Source organism: Tupaia chinensis, unplaced genomic scaffold (assembly GCF_000334495.1).
Source record: "Tupaia chinensis unplaced genomic scaffold, TupChi_1.0 Scaffold144276_1, whole genome shotgun sequence".
Taxonomy (NCBI): Eukaryota; Metazoa; Chordata; class Mammalia; order Scandentia; family Tupaiidae; genus Tupaia; species Tupaia belangeri.
In genome coordinates this window covers 6,758,794-6,779,557 of record NW_006204133.1, presented here as the reverse complement: position 1 = coordinate 6,779,557, position 20,764 = coordinate 6,758,794, and the positions used below count along the sequence as shown (strand labels likewise).

At 45.2% G+C, this 20,764-nt stretch overlaps 1 protein-coding gene and 1 pseudogene across 1 annotated transcript in view; one reads left to right on the top strand and one right to left on the bottom strand.

The window, feature by feature from the left end:
* The window catches only part of IL18RAP (interleukin 18 receptor accessory protein), a 44,535-nt gene that overhangs the window by 3,124 nt on the left and 20,647 nt on the right, over positions 1 to 20,764 (bottom strand). Inside the window, exons 5-10 of the mRNA XM_027767552.1 lie at positions 12,220 to 12,370; positions 8,850 to 8,968; positions 7,599 to 7,620; positions 5,402 to 5,525; positions 4,073 to 4,224; positions 2,793 to 2,930 (exon numbers count right to left, since the gene is read on the bottom strand). Coding sequence (XP_027623353.1) covers positions 2,793 to 2,930; positions 4,073 to 4,224; positions 5,402 to 5,525; positions 7,599 to 7,620; positions 8,850 to 8,968; positions 12,220 to 12,370 — 706 coding nt within the window. The remainder of the gene's footprint in view (positions 1 to 2,792; positions 2,931 to 4,072; positions 4,225 to 5,401; positions 5,526 to 7,598; positions 7,621 to 8,849; positions 8,969 to 12,219; positions 12,371 to 20,764) is intronic.
* On the top strand, positions 17,463 to 17,595 carry LOC114005703 (uncharacterized; annotated as a pseudogene).

Sequence of the window (20,764 nt, the reverse complement as noted above, 5' to 3'; positions counted from 1 at the left end):
CAGGAGTGGAAGGCCCAAGCATCAGGAGAGAGAAGCCAACCAGCCAGGGTCAGGAGGTGAATCTCTGAAGCACCTCACTGCCCAGGTGGCAAGGAGGAGGCTCCTGGGTGTGGCTGGCAGGGGAGTGCTGGGTTTGAGAGCGTAACTCACCACGATGGCCTCCAGTCCACCATCTATTGCTTTTATAATATGGAGACTCACTTTCTTCTGTAATAAAATCAAAGTGGAGCTTTAGATGACCTCTTTGGTCCTCCACAATTCTAACACTCTGTCTCCAAAATTTTGAACTGCAGCGGGAAAAGGCCAAGTATCTTGCTGAAAAATATTCTGTTGGCCAGTAGGGGGCACTGCATCACTGTGATTGAAAGCCGAATCCTGTCTCCAGCTGGGATGACTAAAATCATGGTTTTGCAAAGTAAAAAGAAAGGACACATCCGAATATTTTGGTTGATTGGCTCTTCCATAAGAGCGCTAGGGTCTTCAGGAAAATAACATTTTAGTAAAAGGCTCCCTTGGGAAACAGTTGAGATCTTGATTATGTAATTGCTCCATTTCAAAAAGCTATTTAAAAAAATCTCAAAAACACTTTGACATAAGTATTTCCATTATATAGCCTTCATGACTAGTCTAAAGAAAAGTGTGATTAATGCATTTCTTTACTCGCCCTTCCCTCAGTGATCGGACAAATGAATTCCTTAGTGCAGAAAAAGCACTCGCTTAGCAGGGCCTTCCAGTGAGATAAATGATGCTCCCTGAAGCCCAGCACACAGGGAGTCTGCTCTTTCCAAGGAAACACTTGGAAACATAGGAACACTCTTTAAAGCTGCCAGCCTTCTAACTTTAGAGAATTCCAGGACTGGGGACCAGCAGTTAGCGTAATGGCTATGTCACTGGACTCTCACATAGTTGACCGCAGTTCGAGTCCCGGACCTGGTGGCTTAAACTCATGCTGGGTGTGTGTGCATGCATGCCCAAGATCCCGAGAGGAGAATGGAGGAGAAGGGATTGCGGCGTGGCCATCCCCCCTGGGGGGTGATTTCTCATTTTCTGTCTCTCTGTCTTTCTCTGTCTGTCTGGCGAGTGCACACGCCCGATAGCAAAAAACCTCTCCAAAAAAAAAAAAAAGAGAATTCCAGGACTGGAGGGGAAACAAGACGAAACAAAACAAAAACAGAAGCAGTGCTTTTGTTATAAAGAAATAAATAATGGGGCCGACAGTGGTTAAGCTCTATACATTCAGAGCCAGATCCCACATAGTATAGTGGTTTGAACCTTGGGCACGTGTGTGTGTGTGTGCCCCAATTCCCAACATGGTTTAGAAATGAAGGCAACAGGATTGTGGCATGACCACACCCCAAGTGGAAGATGCTTTCTCTGTCCCTCAGCACACCTGTTCTCTGGAAATTAAGAGTAACAAGGAGGGACCAGCAGTTAGTGTAATGACTATGTCACTGGACTCCCATGTAGTCAACCATGGTTCGCGTCCCAGACCTGGTGGCTTAAACTCACACCGGGCACATGTGCGTGCATGCACAAGATTCCGAGAGGAGAATGAAGGAGAAGGGATTGCAGTGTGGCCATCCACCCTGGGTAGTGATTTCTTGCTTTCTGTCTTTGGTGTTTTTGTTGCGAGCGCCCACCCCCTATTAAAAAAAAAAAAAAAGACTTCTCAAAAAAAAAAAAAAGAGTAGCAAGGAAAACATAAAAGGGAAAAAAAGAGGAGCAACCAATGAACATGATTACCTTGGGACGATGGACAGAGATGGCAGTAAAACCTGTATTTTACAGAACTTCTTTTAGGGACATCCCACTACTTTAAAACCTGTCTTTTACAGAGGAGACTAACCAAGGCAGTAGCTAATGGGATCTCATGAGCCCGACAGCCTGAGTCCAAGTCCCCAGCTCGGACACCTGCCAGTGGTTCATTTCCGGGCCTGTGACCTAATCCCTCTCCGCCAGCCTCGCAGGGTTGCTGCCATTAACGTAGCTAATACACACAATGGCCGCACAGTCCAGTGTTCGAGGAGTACTAACTGGCCCACGCTGAGTGCTGGCACCGTTCTAAATGCCGGTGCCTTGACTCAGTGAGCCCTCAGCACCCTTTCACTCTGCGATGTTACAATCCTCTTTTATAGACGAGGAGACCAAAGCGCAGAGAGGTGAAGCCATCCGCCATCTTGCTTTAGGCTGGTGAGCAAAAAGATTCTGTCTGTCTAACCTAATGTGGCACAATAGTGTTTTTTAAAAGACCCTTGGAAACTGGATTAAAAACAACAATTTGGGAAGGACCAGCAGATGGTGTAATGGTTATGTTGCTGGACTCCCACATGGGCAACCACGGTTCGAGTCCTGGACCCAGTGGCTTGAAACACACCAGGCATGTGTGGATGGGTGCCCAAAATCCTGAGAGGAAAATGGAGCAGGGATTGTGGTGTGACCAACCCCCCTGGGGGGTGATTTTTCGCTTTCTGACTCTCTGTCTCTCCAGCAAATGCACGTGCCCGATAGCAAAAATCTTTCCAAAATAAATAAATAAGTAATTGTTTCTCCAGCCTTTCCTGACATGATGTCACCGGACCTGGGAAAAGGCAAACCTTAGAGGCATGACTTTATCCATTTCTTGAGCTCCTTCCTCATGCTCAGCCCTGGAGGGCAAGAGGCTTCTAGAATTCTCTCCTAAGATCACTCCGAGGAGGCGAAGTCAGTGGCTAGCGATGGCGTCGGCTGGTCTTTGCCATCTGAGGCAGTTCTGACAGCACCATGTCGGAGGGGCTGTGGTGGAGGTGACTTACCCCCGAGCGTCTCGTCCTTGCTGCGGTAGGTGCGGTAGAACAACACGATCTCAATCCAGTACCAGTAGAGGAGAGCGCTCCCTGCCAGCACGCTCGCCAGGCCTGCGACGGTGCCCAGCAGGATGAACAGCAGCACCACTGCGGAAACAGGCCGTGAGCCATCACAGAGCAGCCGCCCTGGACAGGACCCGCTCAGGCCCGCGCCCGGCTCGCCCAGCGCCTCCCTGACCCCCCATGTCACTGGTCACTGACCCTGGAGGCACTTTTCTCCAATCTGGGAACATCTCGAATTTGTCTCGAGGACATTTGATGATAAACTCCAGGAAATGGACGTTTCCTGATCAGGGTGGCCTGGGCAACTTACCGTAGTCATGTACTGCGCTTTTTATTGCATAAACTTCCTACAATCCACTCGCACCCCCGCTCTTCGTATGCTGCAAATGATTTTTATTACTCTTATCCCGACTAAAGTTTAAACTTCCCGAGACCCAGTGCAACCTCTACACCCTCCATGAAACCCAACGCGCAGGACCTGCTCCACGCCTTTACTGAGGGGAGCCACCACCACGGAGCGTCTGCGATTGGCAAGGCCCAGCTATGACTCGGTTAAGCCTCACAGGCAATCCGACCTCTGGGTGCCGTAGTCCTCTAGTGACTGGACGGATGAATGATCAACTTCATCTCTGGGCCTCTTAAAAGCCATCCCTCACCTTGAATTTCTACTCTAGCTTTTTAAAAAAGTAAGATCCATAACATACACAGGTCAGTCTGACTACTGAGTAAATGAACCCTTCTCTTCTCTGTCCTCCAGCCTACAGAACATGACTCCATGCTCTCTGGATGGAGAAACTGAGAAAGAGAAACAGGAAAAGGAGCTAGGGCTTAGCACAGTGCCTGCTTCCAAGGGCCTGCCCTGTAGGTATTTGTAGAATGAGTGAGTGAGTGAATGAACAAATAAGCGAGTGAATGAATGAATGAACAAATCGATAAGTTAATGAGTGAGTGAGTGAACAAGTCAGTAAATTAACGAATGAGTGAATGACAAACTTTCCAGCATAGTCCTCCCTACCCAGAGGCCCAGCTAGGGGTCACTGTCGTACAGTTTACTAGCGATGGGGCTTTGGTCAAGGCATTAAATGCGTTAACACAAGGAAAGTGACAGGAAGAGTGGCATCTAGAAAATGCCCACTGCTCTTGCCATCATTGCCGTTCTTCAGGAAAGCTCGTCTCGGCTCACGCGAAAGCAGTGACTTCATCCTGGAGCGACTTGGAAGACTTACCTCCCTTCTTCAGTGTCAGCTGGATGGACCGGGTGGTGTTCCCGATGGAGTTCTGTGCAAAGCAAACAAACTTGCTGCGAAGATGGGTCTGCGTCACTTTCTCCAGTGGGAACGCCAGCTGAACGATGTCACCGTCAGGCGTGGATTTAATGCTAGGGAAGGAGGACACCACGCTGACTCAGTACCGTCAGCTGGCATTTCTTTGGAATAGCTGGGAGTCACAGGAGCAGCCAGCTGTGTGGCCATCAGAAGAGCAGTGGGGTCAACAACACAAGGTGCGATGGGCCCGTCCACGGCCTAGTTTTCAAGGGAACTAGACCCTACATGCTCAACTGCAATGCAAATTCCAGCCCCGCTGGCTTGAGACACACGCCACACGTGTATGTGTACATCCCCTCATCCCATGCATGCATCTGTACATGTGAGCATACACCTCAAAATGGAGAAACGGAGAAGGGATTGCGGCATAACCGGTTCCCTGTGGGAGGGGGCGTTTTCTTCCTCTCCTCTCTGTGTGCTTCCGGTGAGCCCGGTGAGCCCGTGTGCCCTCTGACAGTAAAACAAGGTGCCAGTGGGAGGTAAGATGGTCAGAGAGGGCTCCCTCATAGTTAAATGCTGATCCTGCTAAGTGTTTCCACTAAGATGCGATTAGCTTGTGGGACTCACCTGACCTTGAGAACAAACAATAGTCATTTAAGAAAGATACTTAAAATGACTAGCTCCTACTAAGGTTCTCTGTGTGCCAGGCGTTCTTCTGAGCCCTGGGCACGACTCTCTAATCTCACCCATTTCTCACCTGCCAGGATCCCTGCAAAGTAGCGATATGGTTGTCCTAACCCGGCCAGTGGCACAGGGGCCTGAGCGGCCTTCCTTCCATGGCGCTCACAGAAACTGCATGTGGTTTCCACGTTCAAAATTAACAGGCAGGGAACCAGCAGTTAGCGTAATGGCTATGTCGCTGGACTCCCACGTAGTTGACCGCGGTTCGTGTCCCGGACCCGGTGGCTTAAAACTCACGCCGGGCGCGTGTGCGTGCGTGCCCAAGATCCCGAGAGGAGAATGGAGGAGAAGGGATTGCGGCGTGACCATTCCCCTTGGGGGGTGATTTCTCGCTTTCTGTCTCTATGTCTCTCTCTGTCTATCTGGCGAGCGCACGCGCCCTACAGTGAAAATCTCTCCAAAAAAAAAAAAATTAACAGGCACAGTGCAGGGCTGTACTTTCATTAACCACTAGGTGGTGCTACTAGCTACACCTTCAGCTCTCAGTTTTCTGAAGATGAGAAGTACCTGGTCTGCGTCGCGCAGAAGCCTCTGCCCTTTTCTTCTTACCTTTTTCCCTTAGGTAGTGTGACTTCCCGCTCCAGGTCAGAATCTTTGATGTACCATTTTAATACAGGTTGAAAGTTCTTTTCAAAGCCAAATCGTGCTGTGCAGTTAAGAGTGAGAGGTTTTCCTGCAAAGAGGCCAGAGAAGCACGAGGGCAGGTGAGGATGTTTGTCCCAGGTGGGGGAGGAAGACATGACCAAAGATGGCTGTTTCCTGATGTAGTCAGGGTGCAGATAAAACCGGAGTGTCAGGAACAACCACCCTCCGCACATTGCATTCAGAGACACACCAGCGATTTCTGTCTGCCTCTAACGGGCTTACATCACACACTTACATCACAAACCCGTATGTTCTTAAAATGAAGATAGCGTGATCATACCACTAAGGGGCCTGCCCCACAGCACGGCGGTTAAGCGTGCCAGATTCTGTACAGCCAATGCGAGGTTGAATCCCAGCCCTGCCCTGGAAGCTTGACAGACATTCTAGGCAGGACCAGCAGATGGCATAACGGTCACGTTGCTGGACTCCCACATAGTCAACTGCGGTTCAAGTCCCGGACCCAGCGGCTTAAAACTCATGCTGGGCACATGTGTGTGCATGCCCAACATCCAGAGAGGAGAACAGAGGAAAACAAATTGCAGTGTGGCCACTAACCAAAATTTGCATATTAAATGAAAATCATGAGGGGACGGGAGCATGTAGTTTAATGAAGAAATTATTTTGATACATAGCTTTTTTTCTCAAGAAGCAGAGTGAATAAGTTTCCATGTGATTATTAGACTACCCTTTTTCTATTCATTGTCTCCATAAGGGATATCCAGGTATGCTCTACGTCAAGCTTAATGTTACCTGTGAAATTTAGAAACTCTCAGAGAAAACTCTTCTTAATGTTTTTCCATCAGTAATGCCTTAGAATTCACTACTAGCTGATGAAACTTGACTATTTTGAACTGATTTTTTTCTTTACTTTGTTCCTTTTTCTTTCCATTTTTGTGATGTTGCCCTTAGTGCCGTTCTAGTTCTAAACTCAAGATATGCTGCTTCTGCCACCTAGTGCTCTTCTACCAAAATATCTACTTTTACGTCTTTCCACAATAATTCATCTTTCATTAGCATTTACAAAAGCACTTATATTATTGAAGCAACCAACATTTGTTTTTCTTTGGGTGTGTGAGTGTGTGTGTGTGTGTGTGTGTGTGTGTGTATGTGTTTAAGAGAGATTTTTGCTATAGGGCTCAGACACTCAACCAGAGAGGTGGAGAGAAACAGAGACAGAAAGCAAGAAATCACCCCCCAGGGGGAAGGTCACTCTACAATCCCTTCTCCTTCATTCTTCTCTCCAGATTTCAGGCACGTATTCATACACGTCCAACATGAGTTTTTTTTTTTTCTTAAGAGAGGTTTTTTTTTGTTATAGGGCATATGCCAGAGAGACAGAGAGAGACAGAGAAACAGAAAGCAAGAAATCACCCCCCCACACACCCCGGGAGGATGGCCATGCCATAATCCCTTCTCCATCTTCCTCTTGAGACTTTGGGCCTGCATGCACACACACCCGGCATAAGTTTTAAACCACCAGGTCCAGGACTCAAACTGCAGTTGATTACGTGGGAGTCCAACAACGTAACCATTATACCATCTGCTGCCCCCCAACATTTGGTTTGGAATACAGTAATTCCTATTTGGCTGTGTAGAAAGACATAGATGTTATTGAATTCAAAATGAAGAGACTATAGACAAGCCCATTTTCCCTCTACTCTAAGGCAGATACTGCATGGGCAGATACTACACTGTTTGCGTGGGCGTGACAGATTCTACTGCAGTTGTTGTAAAGGCCACACCAAACATCATGCTCATAAAGAGCTAGTGCTGCTCGAGTTGGAGCACTTACGCACATAACCAACAGGCTGGGCCAATACACCACCTGATTCCTGCGGGGTGAGGGAAAACCTAAAATCTGCTGCCTGTGTTCACTGTCCCGCTATTTCTCAATGCAACCACGTGGGGGCAGCTTTAGAATGCCATTTACCGATGAAGAGATCGAGGCTTGGAAAGTTGAAATAACTGTCGCGAGGTGACAAGGCTTGTTAAGTCAGGATTCACACGCAGTTCTAGAAGACCTGAAAGCCCACCCGTATGTCACACTTACACCTGCTCTCAGAAGTAGTGTCATTCAGGGTGACAGTGCAGGCCAGCTTACCAAGTTCCACTTCCAGCGTGTCCTTAACGGAAAAGATGAAAATACAAATCATTATTCACATTGGGAAACAGAAGGTCTGCTTGCCAAAGATTTGGGGGTGGATGGTCACACTTGGCCTAAAAGGTTTGAAACTCCCTCTTCAGATTTCATCCATAATCCATGAGTCTAGGAACTCCATGTGAAAAGTGTGCCTCCAAAAGTGTCTGTGACCTCCAGCAGCAGGTGCTAGCAAGACATTAGTCCCTTGTCTGCCTGGGTACACTCTCTTCCACTCCGAACCTGCTCCCCCATTGCAGTTGTGCATCCTCATCCCCGTCTTCTCCTACAAGATTTCCAACGGGAAGGAGAGCTCACCCAAGAAACTACAAGTTTGGCAGACCTTACTCTCCTGTTTAAGGTTTGTTTCAAATGAAAGAGCCCAGACTTTATTGAACCCTATAATCCTTCAAGTGCTGCGACAAACTTTCAAACATGCATCACTATCATATTTCCTCCTGAAGGGGTTTCATCTCCTGATATAAGACAATGTATGCCCTTTGCTCTCGAAATCATCCACACACAGCTTCCCAGAGACCTCCTGCCCTCCTCCTCCCCATCTCTCTTCTGGCATCGTGAGCATCTCCTCTGTCTAGGGGCTTGTTCTTGTCCTCACCTACCCAGGCTCAGTCTCTGAATCACCTCACATCTCTGCCTCTCTCTCCCTCTCCTCCCTTCCCAGCCAAGTGCTCGAGAGAGTTCTATGTCTCATTTTCTCCATCACCCCTGCGAGTCCGATTTCTGGCCCCACTATGCCACTGAAACAGCACAGTGTCTTGTACCTCGACTGCTACAGAACGGAATTATTTTTTTCAGTTTCTTTTTTTTATGAGAGTGAGAGGCGGAAAGAGAAAGAGCACTTTCAACAAGGTCTCGTACCATGTTCCACCTCCCGCCCCAGCCTCCCCAGCCGGCCAGGATTCTGGTGGGTAAAGGCCTGGCATGTACAGGTCAACCTGAGAACAGACCCATGCTCTTCCACATGCACCCAGCATCGCTTGAACATCATGTTAGCACCGCACTACCGAGCCAGCCCCTCCGTTGAGTTTTTAGTGGACTTTACCACTTAGCAGCACTGGACACTGTCTACCTCGCCCTCCGTGAAATTCTCTGCTTTTGGTTCCACGCTCCTGTACTGCCCTGCTCACCGTTACCCACTCTGTGCACCTCTGTGCCCTGTGGATGACCCTTCCTTCATGTTCTGTCTTCTCCTACCTGCTCTCCCTGGGCTGTACAGTCACTCTCAGGCCACTTCCCTGTGAAAGGCCTTGGCCCCCGAAATTCTCGCTCTCCGGCATCATCAATCTCACTTCCTCTGCTCTCTTCTCCCCACCCTTTCATCAACGCCCACTTGCCAGTGTATGTTCTCACATTCCTGTCTCATCTCCCTGGGAGATCTTGCTCCTCTTCTCCACCTCTCAAGTCCTAGGACACTCCGGGGCTGAGTTCTAGCGCCCCCTTCTCTCAACACCCACTTCTTAGGGAGCTCACTGGGTTCCTTGGCTTTAGAGACCCTGTAAAAGTGGATCTGCTCACATTCTCATCGCCAGCCTCAGCGTCTCTGGATTGATTTATCCAAATAGCTACCAGTCATTGTGATGTGGATGACTAAAAGTCTTTCTAGCCTAGTTAGTCTCATGGAATGGCACTGCCACTTGTCAGCTAATCTAGATGAGGAAACTAAACATCCTTGACTTCTGTCTTCTGTTTTCTACATTACACCCATCAGCATCTTCTGTTGACTCACAAATCCAGCTGCTTCTTGTCACCTTGGCTATGTCCAGTCACAGGACAATCATAGATCTTTAGGAACATGAACCAAACCTGCTGCTCCCTTCCCTGTGACCTGAGTCAGACTCTGTGCTGAGATACTTCATTAGCATCGTGCAAAGTCCACCTCCTTGCCCAACGTAAAATCTGGCTCTCATCCTTGGCTTGTCCTCTCACCACTCCCAGTCATCATATCCTTGCAGATGTTCTTCCTGAATGTTTCTGAGTCCAACCACTTCTCTTCACATCCACTGCCACTCCCTACTCTGGGACCCTATCCACAATTGCCTGTTTGACCACAGAAACCTCATAACTCTTCTTCTTGTCTTGACTCTTGCTCTTATGAATCCATTTCTACTCAGGAGACAGAGTGACCTATTGCAAATACAAATCTGCTTATGACACTCTCCCACTTAGAACCCTCCATGGTTCCCTGTTGTTCCTTGGCTAAAACTCCAAACTTACTAGGACAGTGCAATGGCAGCCTTATTTCCAGACCCTCAACTGACCTTCCTTTCATCCCGAGACCATGACTTGCTCTCTTTCATCACCTGGACATCAATACTGCTTCCTCTGCCTGAGACAGTATCTCTCCCACCTTCTTAGGAGACGTGTTTATCCCTCAGTTCTTTCTCAAACTTGGCTAATGAAGGTTTGGGTTTGGTGGACCTCCCATGTACTCTGCCCACTTTCTCTTATTGTGCTTGGTGAAAGCCTGGTTCCTCTCTGTATGCCCCCTTTCAGAGGCCAGAGAAAGTGTCCATAGTCATTCTTACATCCTGAGCTTCAGTCATGGCACATATGTTCAATAAGTATTAGTGTAGACAAAGATAAATGTAAGACTGAATGAATAAATGAGCAAGATAGGAATAAGATCAACATTGTAAAGTGTCCCTTGGGAAAAGAGAAATGAATTTTATGTCACCAAAAATTCGCTGAGTCAAGCGATGCCTGAGTGAAAGAGCAACTGCACATCACTAGAAAGGGAAAGCTGGTGTGAGTTGAGTATTCCGATTCTGACTTCTCTTCCAAGGAGAAATCCAACACAAAATGAAGTGACTGAGACTCTAAAGCAGTAGACAATGCGAGAGCTGGAAATAGGCAGGAAAGTTAAACCGGGCCTTAGGGTGCTCCACAGGGGTTGTATCTTGTAATGAAAGAAAAGGAAGCACAATTGATTACCATCTTTACTAAGAGCTGAGTCAACCACTCTGTAGCTCTTCGATACCAAGCATGACTGACTCTGTTATGTTTTGACTCCATAGGCCACACTTCGTTAATTCACATGGTTTAGTCACGTGATACATGTAGATCTGTAGTAAGATGGACTCAAGGGGAAGGGTGGGGCAAAATTAGATGAGTCTCAGAAGGAGAAAGCCAGCAGGTCAGTAAACAAGTATCAAAACTCTCAACTTCATTGTTAGGAAAGTGTGAAGTGGGAGCAAACAGACCAACAAAAAGAAATCTCACTTGATACCAATCAAAAAGTCTGTAACACCAAATGCTATTTGGGAATAATAAGACTGTTTTAATGGGGCTAGGTATAAATTGATAAGATAATAGCTTAGTATAATACCAAGTGTTACAACAGGACATCTCTTTTTTCATTCTCTCTCTCTTTGGCTAGAAAGTATGTTTTCTTATCAGAGAGAGACATAGAGACAGACAGAAGGAGAGGAGCAATGATCCCCCCATGGGAGAATGCCATGTTGTAATCCCTTCTCCATTTCACCACCCTGTCAGGATGGGCATTCGCATGCTTGTGACCTGTGTGTTTCTGGTTACTGGGTGTGGAAGTAGGATCACATAGTTGGCCATGTGGAATCCAGTCAGTTTAGCTACCAGGTCACAAAGCAAGCCTGGACACAAATCACATTTCAGAGCACAAAACAACATTCTGTGGCATTGATTGATATATACATATGTTAAAAAAAAAGCTCCAGTACATAAGCAGAGATCGTGACTAAGGTGGCACTGGAAGGCATATGGAGGGGATGTGAGCATAGACTTCAAGCTGTATCTGCAATATTTTGTCTCTTTAAAGAAAAAGGAAGATTTTTAAGCATGTGGAAAATGCTAACACATGTTGAAGCAGCTGATAGGTACATGGAGGTCATTTATTATGGAGGGAATTCAAATTGTTTTTGGAAAAAATGGAATTAGAAAGATGCAAAAAAAAAAAAAAAGAAAGAAAATGTGTGCATTTTTTTCTTTAAGTTTTTTGCCATAGAGTGAGTGCACTGGCCAGAGGAGACAGAGGGAAAGCAAGAAATCACACCCCCAGGGGACATGGCCATCCCACAATCCCTTCTTGTCCATTCTCCCCTTGGAATTTTGGGCACACATCCACACACGCCCAGTGTGGCTGTTCATGCCACCAGGTCCAGGGCTCGAACTGTGGTTGGCCATGTGGAAGTGCAGCGCCTCAACCACAGTGCCACCTGCTGGCCCGGAAATGCATGTACATTTTTTCATAGTAGTCATTTATCATGAACTTTTTGAAAACTTCATCATATTTCTGTGTGTGTGTGTGTGTGTAAAACAGTTAATATATTTTTAATTTATTATAAAAGAAAACAATCTAACTTGTGACAACTTGAACATGGTCCAGAGCAAAGCCTGCCTTCCTCAGGAGACGGAATCTCGGTTGATGGGGAAATTGCTGCGTACCCAGGTTCAAGGCTTCTACTAGTTTATAGCTATTTCTTTTCTTTTTTTTTCCCCTAAAAGGACAATCATTACAAATACAAACGAAGATACTTTTAATTGACCAATCGGGGTTCAAATCCCATCCTAAACCCCAAATCTCACTTACCAATGGCTCTTACTTGAACCACAGCTCTGACGGTCCACGTGCTTGCATTATCCGACCGAGTGTGGTCACACACGTAGGTGCCCTCGTCACACTTGAACACTTCGTCCACTAGGATTGGGCTGCTCCTCTTGTCAGAGAGGAGTTTTCCATCCTAATCCAAAAGACAAAAATTCTAAAATTTTCTCGAGTCAGAGAAATGTTATTCATGTTAATCCGACCTATGTAGGGAAATGGTGAATCTGAGCCAGTCATTTTGAGATTAAAGGCAGGAACAAGCTAGGCATCGGTATCAACAACTATATTAACCAAATTTCTTATTTGAAACAAGAGGCGTTTCCAATGTGATCTCATTACATGAGGAGATGACAGAACCAAACCCAATGAAACCACAGGAGCTGCCAACCTAGTATGGTCCATAATGACTCAGGTCCTGAGAGCATTCTTGAAAACACGCCGTGTTCTAGGGACTGACACCCAAATGAATTTTAAGAAGGAAGTATATGTGTTTATGAACACATGTATGTATGTGTGTGCACACAGGGGTCTTCAAGAACTTTGTGACCGTGGATATCATGAAAAAACTATACATAAAGATACATTTCTTTGCTCATATTTTAATTAATAAGCTCATACTTTAATTCCATTTTACACTAATTTTTCAAAGTCCACTTCCATGTACACACATACACATATGGGCCATAGGCCACAGGTGTTTCGTATGTGTGTGTACACATATATGTTTTTCTGGAGATTGACATAGATTTTCCCTGCATGAGGGTAATCTATTAAATTTCCTCTCTACATAAATCTAACTCTAATAAAGTAATTAACCTTAACTAAAATATTAAGCAAATAAACAGGTGCACATACATTTTACAAGATATTTACAGAAATAATGATTTAACTCATAGTAGATTACAAGTCAAGTAAAAACTAAAATGAGATCAATAACTCGTATCTCCCTTAAAATCCATGAGTGGCCTCCCTCTGTCTCTAAGGTAAAGTATAACATTCTTCACAATCTGCTCGCACTTTCCCTCTCGGTCTTATTTCCTGTGGCTGTTCCTCTCCCTTCTCGCTACTCCGTGGATCACCATGTTTCTCCCCACATTTGCACGTCTCCCACCACTTGACTCCCTACTGCACAGGCTGCTGCTCCATCTCTAAGTACAACACAAGAGGAAGCTTCTGTGGACATGAGTCGCCATGCACACTCGGCAACATGGGTCGCACCCCACTCCCTGGGAACTGAACACAACCACCGTGATCCTGTATGGTCCCTCTGTGGTGGTGACGTGTTCAAGTATCTCCTTCTCCGTAATTATTGAGAGTGGACTTTGTGCAAAGACACATCCTGGGCACACTTGGAGGAGGAAGCATGGGTCCCTTTTCTCAGCAAGCTCTCCGTCTAAGAACGCAGGAGCGAGACGTGGTGTACCACCACACACGAGAGCTCAGTGACACATGGCAGCCCGTGATGAGCCCCTGTCACACGATAAAGGGAGGCTCCCTCAAGTCCAATCAGAACCCTGAAGAACACGTAGAATTCTGTTGCAGGTAAATGGCATTTAAACACAGGTGGAAACAAAGTGTGTATATGAGAAACAATGCCAAGGTGAGAAGGCTGATGAACATGGACGTGTCTGAGCTCTGTGTTTCCTGCATGTAGGAAACAGGGACAGCAATGGTAAGCTCTTTGTAAATGATCAGTGGAGAAATACGTGTGTGACTGAAAGAAAGGTTTTCAAACAGGAAAGTCATACGGCCAAGCATTTTTAGAAAAATGACTGGCAATGATTGTTAGGTATGGAAACTCTCCTCTGTTTAAGCAAAGAGTATCATAACCACCTTGGTCTCACCAGGGGCTAGGTCATGGTAGGGGCCCAGTAAACATTTGCTGAATGATTATCATTTCATCAATAATTCTCCAGCCTCTAACCTCCACATGTAATAATGTTTCTATGGCACATTGCCATCCAATTTCTAACCAGGAGCATATCTCTTATCACTGTGGTTGAAAGAAAAGAGGTAAACAATCAAAATAATATAATAAAGAAAGCACGTTACCTGTCTAGGTCACAGAATTTTTTCAGATATACTGTTGCAGCTGTCTGTTCAAAGGTTTCTCTGACTTGGTTTGGATAGATTCTATTTCTTCCATCTTATAGATGAGAAAATAGATGTTCTGGAGTTTCAGTGGGTTTTCTCTATTTGACAAACTTGGTAACTGAGAGGTCTGAAAATCAGCCTAATTTTCTGCATCTGAGTTTCATGTTCTGACTGAGGAACTTTCCTTCTACTTTGCCTGTTGATGGATAGAGGCAGGGGTTCCCCTACTCCAAGTGTGGTTCCTGTGAGCTAAGGAAAGGTTTCCTGGAGGTGGGCAAGGGGTCTAGGGAAGGACCAGACCTGCCAGCGAGTGGCAGCTGCGGAAAGGAGAAAAACCAGACCAGGAGGTGGGGACATATGCAGGTAAGTATTGACTAGGAGACCTCAAGGATCAATCACATTTCAAAAGGAGGTTTAAGAGCACAGGGAAAAGTCCAATGTAAAACTTTAGAGAACATGATAATAACAGAATTTAGAGGGGAGGTGTGTAGGAAATCACATGAGAAAGCAATGGCAAGGGAATTCGAGCTGTCCGTGAGATCCCAGCTGATGTCATAATTCCACGAGGACAATGGGGAATAGCAAAGTGGATCTGATCTATTTTTTCCCATAAAAAGCTAAGTATGGCTTGGCAAGGGTCAGAAAGACTTTGTAAGACAGAACTGAAAGGAAACGTCAAAGAAAAGAAATTAGGGAGAAGTGATTTATGCCGAGGATAATGGGAAACTGGTTTAAATAACACAATCCTGACTGGATCCTAGTAGAAAAGAGAGGTTGATGTGGATGCACAGTGACCTCTTTTTCACTCCGATGGGAAACAGTCATGAACAAACGTGGGACAAGGACCAGCAGCCAGAGTGACTCGACAGGAATGCAGTCAGTGAGTCCTAGAAAGAACTGAGGCATGTGAACCAAGCTGATAAAACTATATAAAGGACTTTGAGGGAACAGCAGTTGGCATAATGGCTATGTCACTGGACTCCCATGTAGTCACTGTGGTTCGAGTCCCAGACCTGGTGGCTTAAACTCATGCCGGGCACCAGTGCGTGCATGCCCAAGATCCTGAGAGGAGAATGGAGGAGAGGGGATTGCGGTGAGGCCATCCCCCCTGGGGGGTGATTTCTTGCTTTCTGCATCTCTGTCTTTCTGCTGAGCACACGTACTCTGTAGCAAAAACCTCTCAAACAAGCAAACAAAAAAAGGACTTTGAAAGGTATGTACAAAGCAAGAAGACAAAGTTATTCTTACTATTAGGTAAAAACTACTTACTATCAATAGCTATTATTATATGTTAAAGGGTATAACTATCCACTAGTTAAAAAAATTAATTTATATATATATAGTTATGTAATATTAGCTAATATCATTACAGTCATAAACATTTACTACTAATATAATTATACGATCAATTAATATTGATTAATTAATGTCACAATAACAATATACTAGTTACTACTCATATACATTAATGTTATATGCTAACTACTAGTTAAATATGATATAATATTAATATGTAACAAGCAACTAGTATATTATCAAGATCTCATTCCACCAAGCAGCACAGCGACTCCAAAGAGCATGTGCATATTGTATTATCCTATGGAAATAATGCTCTCTGGGATTGAGCAACTCTGGGCTGTCTCGTAGGGTTTCCACTATGCAGCCTGGGTTCACTCCCACGATCTACGTTTCTAGCCTGATAGGCTTCAGATTCTCATGATCTCTTTCATGTTCTCCACCATGAATTCTTGTGTCCAGATCTATGCACTACCTCTCCCACACCCCTACTTGAAATAACTTTGACTTTCTGTCATTTTATATATGCACTGAGTATGTTCTGAGCCAGAAAGACCAATATTACAATCTCTGCCTTAGCCTATTACTGCATTGCTTACAGACATACCTGAAACTGGGTGAATTGATAAAGAAGTAGAGGTTCATTCTTCCCACAGTGTAGAGGCCCAGAGCCCAGGGGCCAGCTTCTAGAGAGGCTGTAGCATGGCAGAGGGCAGGGTCTTGAGCAGAACCCCTGTCTATAGTTTCTCCTTGTTCTGGTCTCTCTCCTGTCCTCATAGACCACTAGAACTCAATCACAGTGGCCCTGCCCTGATGACCTTCTCACCCCCATGCTGGCAGGCCATGAAGGAATTGGATTTTCACTTAGCACCTCTGCAATACAACCAAGTCTCAGCACATGGACTTTTGGGGGACATCGAATCACTACTTACTAAGACCAAATTCTAAATCATGAACCTTTGGAAAATAAATCATTATACAAACTATAACATTACCTTTAACAAAAATCAAAGCTTTTACTGTGTTAATTTTTATTAACAGTCAATAGATGGATTACGCTGGAGCCAACAACTGAGAACTCTGTCCTTGGTGCTCGCCTGCCCTGCATTTCTCTAGGGGCGTGAATGAGCACATACTGTACATGCTTCACTCATCTGCAGCTTCCCGAATCTGGGAGCACGGACTGCTTTGTTGGATTTTAAAATCAGAATTGTAATCGCTCAACATGTAGAATGATGAACTAAAATGCAAAAATTATAATTTAACAGGAAAAGTTCGGGACCAGGCAGTGGTACTGCAGTAAAATGTAATGTTCTGCAAGGCAGGTCCTTGTGAGAAGATTCTGGGCTTATGTCTGGAGACCTCCCTTAGTACACCCAGCATGCATGTTCCCAGGATCTGAATGGAGAGTTGACTGAAGCTAGAGGCCAATCAAGACCCTGCTGGGGATGCTCGGTCTCTCTCTCTCTCTCCCTATATATATATATATATATATTTCTTATACATGGAAGAAATAAATAAACTTCAAGAAAATAATTTAAAAGGACTAAATCATGACCATGGGTTACAAATTCTACTGTACTGGCACAAAAGAATGAATAAATACAGAAAATGAGCTCGATTACAGTTTTGATGCAAAACACTCACTTGCCAAGTTATAATGAAACAGCTATGTTATGTGGCTATCCCAAAGCTAAAACAACTGTAGGCTGTATCAATATCCTATCCACACAAGCAAAAAAAAAAAAAGCTCCTCTGTTTTTAGTGCTAGTTAGACAAAATATGGGCTATGGGCTATTTTACTAAACAAGTATTAGAAAGCTACCCAGAGCTTAGCCAGCTTTGCGCAGTGGCAGTATCGTAGCCAATGAGGTTTAGCCAAGGCGTGATTATTGCTAATAGAAAGCTACCCAGAGTTTGAGAGGGCCTAAATGTTCACAGCCAGAACAATGAACTGAGTCAATATGTTGACCTTGGAAGTAGTCCCCCCCCCAAAAAAAAAAAAGTGTGACCTAAATTGTCTACTTCTTCCCTCCCTGAAAACCTGCTAACTTTTGGTCTAGTTGATCATAGTCTCCAGTTCTCCATGGCCATAGGCTCACAGCATGTTAACGGGTGCCAGTCATTGTAAGAATGAGGCCAAAGGAAATGTGAAGAAGTGGCAGGTACATGTGCAAAATTTGTGTTTAACACAGGGCTCAGAAATGACCTGGCAGCCACATCAGCATTGTGGCGAGTGAATGTGGCATATCGGTGAGATTGTCTGAAACCACCAATGGAAATGCTATTCTGGGCACAAGTCCTACTAACAGGTCACAGCAGTGTCACAGACGCTCATATGCTGGGGCCCTAGGTCATGCCAGAAGAGGGTTTTTCAGGGCCCTTCATTATCATTTTGCCTCATGTCAAAGATACACTTAAGATGAGAAAAATGCTCTCTCGATAAATGTGATTAGCATTTATTTAAGATTAAGTCTATTCATACCAAGGCGATTTTTTTCATTATATTTCTAGAAATTAGAAAAATATTGACAAAATGTTCTTTAGAATAACAGTCTGCTGACCCTGTAGTGCAGTTGTTAAGGGTTGGGCACTGTGGTTTAACTCCTGGCGTAGGCAGCTTGAAATGCACACTGAGCATGTGTGTGTGTTAGTGGCCAAAATACTGATGGAAAGGATAAATCATGGAAAAAGCATTGTGGTGTGGCCATAACCCACTTGGGAGTGCTTTATTCCTCTTTCTCTGGTGAACACATTCATGCTCTGTCAATAAAAATAAATTACAGATACACTTGAAATCTGACTTCTCAGTTATTAAATATTTTGATTAAGAATCTCCAAGCACAAGACCCAGTCAGTTCCTAGTGCTTTCCTTGAGTATTTCCCAGGCCAGAAGGCCACTGAAGGTCATCGAAGCAACCAACGTCCCTGCCAACCCCCAGAGGAAATGTTGTTGTGACCCAACCTAACCTTGATGCTCTTTTATTTTGTTAAGGTTTTTGCCTTAGGGGATGTGTGCTTACCCAGGAAAGGCAGAGAAACAGTGAGAGGGAAAGTGACAAATCACTCCCTCCTCTGTCCCTGGGGAGATGGTCATGCTACCATTCCTTTTCCATTTTCCTCCTGGGATGTTGGGCATACATGGACATGTGTCTGGTGTGATTTTCAAGCCACCAGGTCTAGTACTCAAAAGGAATCAGCCAAGCGGTAGTCCAGTGCCTTACCCCCTACACCACCTGCTGGCCCCTCACTTTGGTGCTCTTCTTAAGACTACCTTCGTTCAGAAGTCCAAGTGTGCAAATATCTGTAGAGAAAAGCCTCTGGCCTGGTCCAGTGGCTAACTAGAGAACTTAGTGCAGCTCAGAGCTTAGCATACAGCTCTGCCTAGCTACAGATTCCAACCATACAGCCTGCCTAGGGAGACAATCTGAAACCTGCTGATTGGATGATTACAGAGGTCAGCTAGGAGCTCTGTCTGACCACAGGGGTCTCACTGGACCTTGTCGCATGACCAGCAGTTCTATTCGATTTTAGCACACAGGCAATAGCCCAAACCAATCAGAGAACTCACAGCAAGGTCTGCTTGTTTTTGAGTGCTACCAGCTGGCCTACCCGGAATCTCAGGCTAGGCTAGATAGAGGTCAATCACCACCATAAAAACCTCTGCAGAGGCCAAAAGCAGTGATAGTTTCCTCAATTGCAAGGCACCAATGTAAGGACAGAATTATTGAAAAATCAGGAAATACGACATTCCCTCCCCCAAATTAATATAGCTTCAATTATGAGCCTTTAAGAAATGAAAATCTATCAAGCGAATGACAAGGGAGTTCTTAGAGAAGTTTGAGAAAGTACTAAAAAAAATACCGATAGGAAATGACATGAAAATTTTGAAGACTATTTGTACACAAATAAAATGAGAAGTTTGGAAAAGAAATAGAAACAACAAAAAAAGAGAGATAGAATACAGTAGCTAGACTTAAAAATCCCAGCGAAAGCTTCAACCACGGACTCGCTCAAGCAAAAGAAAGCAGCAATGCATTCAGACAGGACATCTGTTGGCATTTCTAAACAGAGGACGATGGCAAAGGCAGCAGCAACAACAACAACAGGAAAACAAATGAAGAAAGCCTATGGACACCACAAGACACCGTCAAGACAGCTAGCCTTTGCATGCCAGGATTTTCAGAAGGAAAATAGGGAAAAAAAGAACCAGAAACACATTTAAGAAAGTAATGGCTGAAAATTCCCCAACTTTGGGCAAAGATAGCATTCAGGTAGAAGAAGCTTAGAGGTCTCTAATCAAATTTTAACCCACGGAGGAGTTAGCCATAAACATATTTTTAAATATCAAAGGAACTAAAGAATCCGAGAGCAAGGAGAGGTGAAGGGAGCGCTGCATCAGGAGATCCACGGAAATCCTAATGTGAGACTTCTCGGCCCAAACTCTGGAGGCCAGGGCAGGGCAGGATTACATATCCGAAGCCGTAATACAAAACCAAGCTGCTATTCAAGAACACTTTACCTGACGAAGCTGTCCCTCACAGATTGGGGAGAGATGGGGCCAGCAGATGGCGTAGCAGGTACATCACTGGACTCCCACGTGGCGTACCACAGTTCGAGTCCCAGATCTGGTGGCTTCAAACTCACACCAGGCATGTGTGCATGTGTGCCCAAGATCCCAGGAGGAGAATGGAAGAGAAGGGATTGTGGTGTGATCGTCCCCACTGCGGGGTGATTTCTCACTTTCTGTCTCGTTATCTCTCTATCACTCTCTGGTGAGCACATGTGCCCTATAGCAAAAATCTCTTTTAAAAAATGGGCAAAGGTTCTGGGACCAGTAGTTAGCATAATGGCTATGTCGCTGGACTCCCATATAGTTGACCGAGGTTTGCGTCCTGGACCCAGTGACTTAAAATTCATGCGGGACACGTGTGCATGCATGCCCAAGATCCGGAGAGGAGAATGGAGGAGAAGAATTGTGGCATGGCCATCCTCTGGGGGGTGATTTCTCGCTTTCTGTCTCTCTGTCTCTCTGTCTGTCTGGCGAGCACACGAGCTCTATAGCGAAAACCTCTCCAAAAAAAAAAAAAAAAAAAATTGGGCAAAGGTCCTGAGAAGAAATTTTGAATACACACACACC